The following is an 8,364-nucleotide window of genomic DNA, read 5'->3' on the forward strand; positions in this document are numbered from 1 at the left end:
GTGTGTGCATGTGAGTGTAGGAACTTTCCCAGGGTCTGGAGGTGGGTGGCCACCTTCCCAGAGGAGAACTGCTCTTTTTCTCTTGTTCTTGCAGCATGGTTGCAGCGTGCCAAAAGCAATCGGCTGGATGCACCCTGGCCTCCAGCAATTATGAGAAATGTCAGGGCAGAGCTGTCACGACGCTGTTACCATGCTCACTTGCTCTTTGAAATCAGTGGCTAAGAAAGATAAAGAACAGTTCTGGCTTTTGTCTTAAAGCTGTCTCCTTGCCACAGTTTTATAGACAATTAGGAAAAAGAAAACCACAAGAATTTTTTCTAGAAATTAATTGTTCATACTCAGATCACTATAGTCTCTTTTGACCTTATTTAATACAGAAAGTGCATGTTCCTAACTGACTATCCCTGTAAGCTTGAGAAGCATGAGGCATATCTGAAGTTCACATTTAGATTTGAAAGTTAACAAAATAATTCTATTTTTTACCTTTTCACACTGCATTTTTTATGTGCATTTTTGAGGTCACCTATAAATAGCCAGACAAATGGTTTGTGTTGTGCTGGTGGTGTATCATGATATTTAGATCTGTTCCGATTGCTAAATGATGAACAATGGATTTACATTTACATTTGTGTGAATGTGTTCTGTATCTGGTAAGTTGCAAAGCCAAACTGTAAATTATTTTTTTTCTTGAAGTTTTATTATGTTGCCTGTTCTCTGCTCTTCATTTTATCTACCCCAGGGCTTCCCTTATCTTTCCAAGTCCCTGACTCCTATCAGACAATAGGCATTTAAAAATAAACCTAGCTAACATAGAAATGCTGTGTTTCCTTTCTCAGATGTGACATTTCCTCCAATTTTCACCTAGTCAGCATTCAAGTTAAATAAAAGTAAAACCTTCTCCTGAACCCATTTCCTGTCCATAACTTGTTTGATACTTTATACACGCCTGTGTAGTAAAATATCAGGTTATACCTGGCTAAACTGAACGTTGAGCACCTCCTTCAGTGCTCTTGGGGAGGCATTTCCTTCCTGCAGATATCTGAATTTTCAATTTTCCTGCTTAACACCGAGGTGCTACACTGCTTAAACCCCTGGCTTTCTTTGCTACCGCCGATCTACCTCATCCATTGACACATCTGCGCCACCTGTCACGTTTGGGTGTTTTTCCAGCAGGGGTGACTTGATGACACGTTCCCGGGTCGGTGCTGCTGTCAGTAACAAACTCTGAGTGCTCTTTTCTGAACGCTGCAGAGAAAATCCCCCAGGGGCGGCCCAGCGTGTGGGTCTCAAGCTACCAGGCAGCTGTTTATCATTAGTTTAACAGCTAAATGTATTTTTTAATGTCATATAAAATCTAGTGCTTAATCTGTCTTGGAAGTCAATGATTTTTTCTTAGTCTGAAGCATTGCTGTTGATGCAGCCCTGAATTTTGCTGATTTTTTTTTTTTTTTTTTTTTTTAAGTTTTAGTTTTGTCCCTGAAGTCTAGTTGGGGCAAGACCTAATGATCAGACTTGTGGGGCTGCTCCAGCGGCCCTGAATCGGCAGGAGCCTTTCTGTAGCTGGGCAGGATTTTACTTCAGCAGGATTTGCAGACTTGGGAAGCCTTTGCATTAACTTCAGTGGCTTAGAATTAGATTTCAGCAGCAGAGTAACTCCCCAGAAGGCTGAAAGCGCGATGTGATTCCTCTAACACAGTGTCTCCAAAAGGCAGAAGAAAGAACAAGCCAGAGCACTTTGATTTTACTCAGATTTACTCGTGGTTGCCTTGAAGCAGCGGTATCTTTCCTCTTTTGCAAGGTCTTGAAGCCTGAAGCCTGAAGCTGTTCTGTGCAGCAATTTAGAGGAACTATTCAAATCTAAGACTTAACATCAGTGAACACGAAGGAGATTTACTAGCGATGAATGACGTTTGAGTACTTCTGACACGATTTCCTTCTTTCCTGCAGGTTGGACAAAGTTTGCTCGGTTGACGCGGGCCCTGACGAACAGCCGGAGCGTACTGCAGCAGCTAACGCCGATGAACAAGGCCGAGGTGGTGCACAAACACTCCCGGTTAGCTGAAGTAAGTGGGACAGACACCAGCCAGCTCCCTTCGTAAGGCAGGAAGAGAGGGGGGGATAAAAACCGAAACCTATTCCTATTTAAAAAATTATAATTTTGGAGGAAAATATTTCCCAACTCAGGAAATTCAGAGGCTGATTTTTTCAGCCTCTCCTCTGCTCACCCTAAAGCAGTGCTATGTGCCAGGCCCATGGTTCTGGGACAGGTCATGCTCTTTCAGTCATGAAAACAGTCTCTGTAGGTCGCTTTTATTTAAACGGCCCTATTTCTGTGCATGCAATTCTCAGTTTGCCGGTTGTTGCTTAACTTGGGGTGCACAGTGTGCTCCTCTGCATGCTGTCTCACAGCGACATGGAACCAGACTTGATGTCCTTGAGCCCTGTGGATGGTCGCTTACGCTCCCAGGGAAATGGGATTGTTTGAGAAACCAGGTACTCCTCTTTGGAAGTATCCCTGTCTGGGCCCCTGGGCTTGTACAGGCACACTCACTACGTATATATCTTGACTTTCTTGCAAAGTCATTCCTGCAGTATTTTGCTCATCATTTTTTTCTTCAGAACTGATGGAATGAACTCTTTGGCAGGTTGCAAACATCTCCTTAACAGTGCAGATGGTGCAACAAGTGAATGCCTTCAGGTTAACTGATGAAACAGAGGTACTGCTTTCATCTTCATGTCCATTGGTTATGAAAAATGTATGGGTCAAAAACATATGGTCAAAATATATGAGCTACTGAAAATGAGAGCCCTAGCCACCTTGTGCCAGAGAGCTTGTCCTGGGTTCGATGCTAAGAACTGGTAGCAGCTTTAAATTTTTTTTTTTTTTTTGTTCCCCTTCTGGTTTTAGTGGACTTCGATAATAAAAACTCTACTTAAATTAAGATCAGAATGGAAACCCACAGTTTTCAGGTGTTGGCAGTGTGAGGTTTTCCCTTGAATTATCCCATATAGCTTGGATGACTGCTGAGTTACTCTCACGTCTTGCTTTTCTGATTCATGATATTTCAGCATTCTGTAAATCCGGTTATATCCATTATTGGCTTAGTCTAGAGAAGGGAAGACTGGAGAAGATACGGTAACAATATTCAAATAAGTCTAAAGCACTTGCGTAGAATGAGGGAAGAAATTATTCACCAGGACCACTATAGCTAGAGAAAAAGTAATGGCATTAAATCACAGCAAGGAAGATTTAGATCAGGTAGTAGGAAAAGCTCAGGTAAGGGAGAAGGTTGTACCGAGGAATAGGTTGCTTGGAGAGTGTGCGATTTCCTCTCTTACAAGTCATTTAGAGCTGTAAAATGGTTTCTAGGCCAAATGCTGTCAGGAATGCAGACTGAGTGGACGTATGCCATCGCCGTACAGGCCCCGTTTGCCATACTTCTGTGTCTGAGGAGGAGCATTATCATCACAGCTCATCCCTTGCAGAATGTAGTGCCCACCTTTACCAGGCTTAACCGTTGTTAGCCGTTTTCATTGGTTGTATACAAGAACAATTCAGAGAGTCTGTGATGAATGCAGCTGACTAACAAGATATTGTGTATTCTTTAGTGGTTTAAAATTAAAAATTCATGCAGCATGAAAGAAATAATCATTATAGTTCAGTGGTCTCCACAGCCACTTGCCACCCACTCACCATGTCAAACTCAGCATGATATTACGTTAAGAATAATAATTATGCTTTTACAGTATCATGGGAGCTCCTAAGCACTCCACCACCAGAGGCGTAGGGAACTATCAAGCATATGTTCATTGCATTCGGCTTGAGCCCTAAGAAGCTCATTATTCCAGCTATAGTGAGGCTGTTTCCAGCTCCTGCCCCAATGAACAAGACGGTGAACAAACAGGCCTGGAGAAGCCAAGGAAAGAAGTCCCAGTCCTGATTTATCATGACAGTAAAGCGTTGACCACAGATGAGTCCAAAGAGATAACTGGAGATAATGACCAGATTATGAGTCAAAGCCAAAATGGTGTGTTAAATGCAGGGGACAATTTTGGCATTGAAAGAAGTTTCATGGATTTGCACAAAGGCTGCTGTGAAGAAATGACTGTACCGATCATTGCTTTTACTCCGGGGAAGGACCCATGTATCCACCAGCGTGTGCCTGGTGTATCCACACAGGAGTTCAGTGTGCCGCAGTGGCCAGCTGAACCTTGCCCATTGGGTGGTTATAGGAGTGCTGTTAGTGAGTCTTGTCCTGGTCACTGGGGAAGCGACACCTGGAGGTTGATATTTTTATGGATCTCACTAGGGGTTTGGCATCTGTGAGGGTCTCTGGCAAGTGCCATTGGGACCACACCGCTTGGTGTGCGTTGCTGTTCAGCTGGAGCTCAACACATGGCTTTGTGTTGCACCGAAGCTAGTGTGATATGAGGCTGTCGACAAAGGGAGCCACCATGGTCTTCTGGAGGTCTCTCCTGCACTCTCACTGCTGCCTGTGTAGTGGGTCTAGTGGTTTTCTGGCCACAGGATAAATTTGTGCAACTCAGCTGACTTTGTAGAAAACAAATGGCTAACTCATGTAACAATAGTTTTTCATCATACCAGTTTAACTGACTTTCCTTACAGGTTGTGATTGCTAAATCTGACCTTAGGAAGGGTGGGAACAGGTAGGCAGAAGCAGGTTTGCATCCCATCAGGTTACAGCCTGACACTGGGCCAGATTAGACATGTTGGAAAACCACAACACAGAGTGAGAGAGGCTGCTGTTGTTGTCCCTTGGTGATCCCTGAAGAACAGATTTTTCAGTAGAATCAGACTTTTACTGTCTGATCTCAGTAACAGCTTTCTCATCTTAAAAATAAGACTGCAAAGAATAAATGGAGAGTCTGTATCTGTGGTACTTGAGTTCATATTCTTAGTTGTTGTGCTGTTTATTCAGAGCCATTTACTCCTCTTCATCGAGGAAGCATCCTGCATTTGGGCGTTTTTACACATATGGGACTGCTATTTGCAATCCAACTGTCCCTGCAAATATGGTGCATCAGCTCCAATATGGGACAGGTGTAGGGCTGAAATGAGTTTTAAAGTTGCTGGAATTATTTATTTTATCCCATATAGACTTGAGATCCCCAAATGTAAAAGGTGTTATTAGTTCCAAAATACACGAATCTTTCAGTTGTCAGCGCAATATATTGCCACGTTGCGCGTTCCTTTGTGGTTTTGTTTCTTGTGTTGGACCGAGATAAGAGGTAATTAGATTAGCTGGGAGGAATGTCTTAAGTGAATTTGGCTTGGTTCCTTTGCGATGTTTCCAGTTCCACATTATACAAAAGTGCGCATGCAGGAGATTATAGTCATATGCAAAAAAGAAAAGAAAAGTAATTACAAGAAATAAAAGAGAACCCACTAGCGACACTGAGCTTGTAAGAGCAACAACTTTTTGAAGAAAATGGGAAGGAAGCATGATATTGCCAGGGTGTTAGGGCAGAAATTGTGCACGCAATGCTTCATTTTAGAAGGAGGTCAGCCAGCAAGGCTGAAGTCTGGTTTACCTTTGATAGGGTATTGTTCTGGCTAAACAGTGGTTTAAAAAAGAGGTCAGGCACGAAGGATTAGTCTTGTAACACTTCCAAATACGAATGAATACTCATGTTCATAACTGCAGAGCCTAAGCTGGTGTGGCAGTACCCACAACCTGTCTCTTGAGCCTCTCTGCCCTTGCTATTGGCACGGTTTCCCCTCAGTCCATCTGCAAAGACCTCCCTTTTTTCAAGAATGTCCTTAGATGCTATGCTGCTCCCATTCATTGAGTGATAGCTGCCTCCACACATTCTCAATAAATCAGATAATTTAGAAACTGTGGGTTGACTTGCGATGTCCAGTGAACATAGTCCCGTCTTTGTGCTGTTCCTTACAGAAATCCGTGAGACCCCTTATTGGACTGTATTAATTGAAAACAGTAACATTTCCTTTTCTGTCCTTTACAGGTTCTTCAGCTGGGTTCTGATATTCTGCCTCAGTACAAGCAAGAAGCTCCAAAGACTCCACCACACATTATACTACACTATTGTGCTTTTAAGACCACTTGGGACTGGGTCATCTTAATTCTAACCTTCTACACAGCAATTATGGTTCCATATAATGTCTCCTTCAAGACAAAACAGAACAACATTGCCTGGCTCGTGCTGGACAGTGTCGTGGACGTTATTTTTCTGGTTGACATTGTTTTGAACTTTCATACGACCTTTGTTGGTCCTGGTGGAGAGGTTATATCTGATCCCAAACTCATAAGGATGAACTACCTGAAAACGTGGTTCGTGATTGATCTTCTGTCGTGTTTACCATATGACATCATCAATGCCTTTGAGAATGTGGATGAGGTAAGTGATTGTAGTCTGCCTCAAAAGGATTGTTTTAATTAGGAATTAATTTAGGAGCATGCTCGCAGGCATCTGGCAGCAATAAGAGGCAACTGAAGCCCTGTGCAAATGTGCAGGGATGACCTTAAGCTGCTGGGCTTTACCTACGTGGCGTTCCCGTGTTGGAAAAGAGGTATCTTATGATTTCAGTACCATGTGTGGATGTATACATGAATGGATGTGGGGTTTAGAATCACTTGCTTGTCATCCAAAAGCATTGCTGCACGTCCATATCAAGAGGGGCTGGACCAGTTGGGATGTGCCCCTGCCGCAGCCTCCCTTTTCAGCTCATATCTAGTGATTGCCTTTAAGCAGTCCTAATCCATTGCAGGGCAGACTAACATGGCTTGACGTGAACAATCAAAACTCTCTATCTGCTCTGGCTGAAGCTGGTGGCAAATTTGCCACTGACTTATACGAAAGTAGAGAATGCCTCTGAATGAGCATTTTTAAAATCCTGCCCTAGGATTACTTTTTGTAATTTTCTTTTTTTTGTGATGCCTTTTTAAATGTCTGATTGAGAGGGAGGTTTATCTCCGTTTTTTTTAAACATTTCTTGAGCTACTGCTGGAATTTTAGAAGCTGTTTGAGGAGGGAAAACATAAATATCTTAAACGGATGCTGAATTAAAGCTTTTAAACTGCTAAATGTATTAACATTTATGAAATCGAGCTTGCAGCCTAAGATAATAGAGAAAACAAGCAATAACTATGACAAATAATGCATGCACAAGTCAGTGTAGAGAAAATTCATTATTAAAATGCAACTATAATGGCATTAGGACTTGTTTTAATTGTTCTCTAGAGCTTTTTATCTTTAGGGCCGTAAACAGATGAAAAAGCCTGTGTTCATTTTTTACCATTTTAACAGTTTTTTCTTAGAACACCTTTGAGTGGGTTTTTTGGTTGCGTTTTTTTTTTCTTTTAGTTCTCTTTTAGAGCGCCTGAGTGGGTTTTTTGGTTGCGTTTTTTTTTTCTTTTAGTTCTCGAATTCTGCAGTTATATATCCTTAAAATCTGCATTCTTATTTTTTAATGCAGACTTTGGTGCTTGGTGCGTAGCTCACTCTATAAAATCTGCATTCTTCTTTTTTAATGCAGACTTTGGTGCAGATTTTGTAGAGCTCCTTTAAAATTCCATCCCTGTCTCTGTGCCGAGTACCATCTTTTGACATTGTTCCATTTTATTTATAGCAAATATGACAGAAGTGATAATACTTGCAGCTAAAATTCAAGATCATATGAGGGCTGCCCATCGGAAAGCAGGTTGTACAGTCAGGCTGTGTAAGGAGGTGGTATTATCACGGTTGTAAATATAATACAGCTTTTTAAGATAACCAATTTCAGACTAAGAGGAACCTATTTTTTATAAAAAGGTAGTGATAGCTCCAGATTTTCATGCTTTAATATGTAAAACATCAGAAAATTTCTGTGCCCAAGCAGTACAGATTTAAATGATGAGCTTAACCTCTTTCTCTAACATATAGATGGGAAATAAACCATCTGCAATATTTGTGGCGGTGAAGAGAATCATTGGCATGGTGCATTATAATTGAGGCACACTTAAAGTGGCAAACTTTAACCAAAATGTAATAAAAATAACAAGGTATCATGAGCTCCAGTGGTCCTAGAGCTGCTATCATTTACCTTTAAACAAATGAAATACCAACTCCTTTTTAATAAGACAACCAATAGTAGCATTTCTTTCTCGTTAAATGGTGTGTTACGGCCCTGGAGCCTCCAGCAGACATTGAAGTATAACTGCTTATGTATTTGTTGTGGTTTAACCCAGCAGGCACGCTGGCAGGCATGAGAAGCTGAAAAGTCCTTGACTTAGTATAAACACTACTTAGCAACAACTAATCCGTGTGTTATCACATTATTCTCATGCTAAATCCAAAACACAGCACTGACTGAGCTACTAGGAAGAAGATTAACTATATCAC

The 8,364-nt window shown here is 41.6% G+C and overlaps 1 protein-coding gene across 1 annotated transcript in view; it reads left to right on the plus strand.

Moving 5' to 3' along the window:
• Positions 1-8,364, plus strand: part of KCNH5 (potassium voltage-gated channel subfamily H member 5) — a 154,361-nt gene that overhangs the window by 26,761 nt on the left and 119,236 nt on the right. Inside the window, exons 5-6 of the mRNA XM_009273378.2 lie at positions 1,948-2,063; positions 5,989-6,381. Coding sequence (XP_009271653.2) covers positions 1,948-2,063; positions 5,989-6,381 — 509 coding nt within the window. The remainder of the gene's footprint in view (positions 1-1,947; positions 2,064-5,988; positions 6,382-8,364) is intronic.

This window comes from Aptenodytes forsteri, unplaced genomic scaffold (genome assembly GCF_000699145.1).
Source record: "Aptenodytes forsteri isolate BGI_AS27 unplaced genomic scaffold, ASM69914v1 Scaffold479, whole genome shotgun sequence".
NCBI classification, from domain to species: domain Eukaryota; kingdom Metazoa; phylum Chordata; class Aves; order Sphenisciformes; family Spheniscidae; genus Aptenodytes; species Aptenodytes forsteri.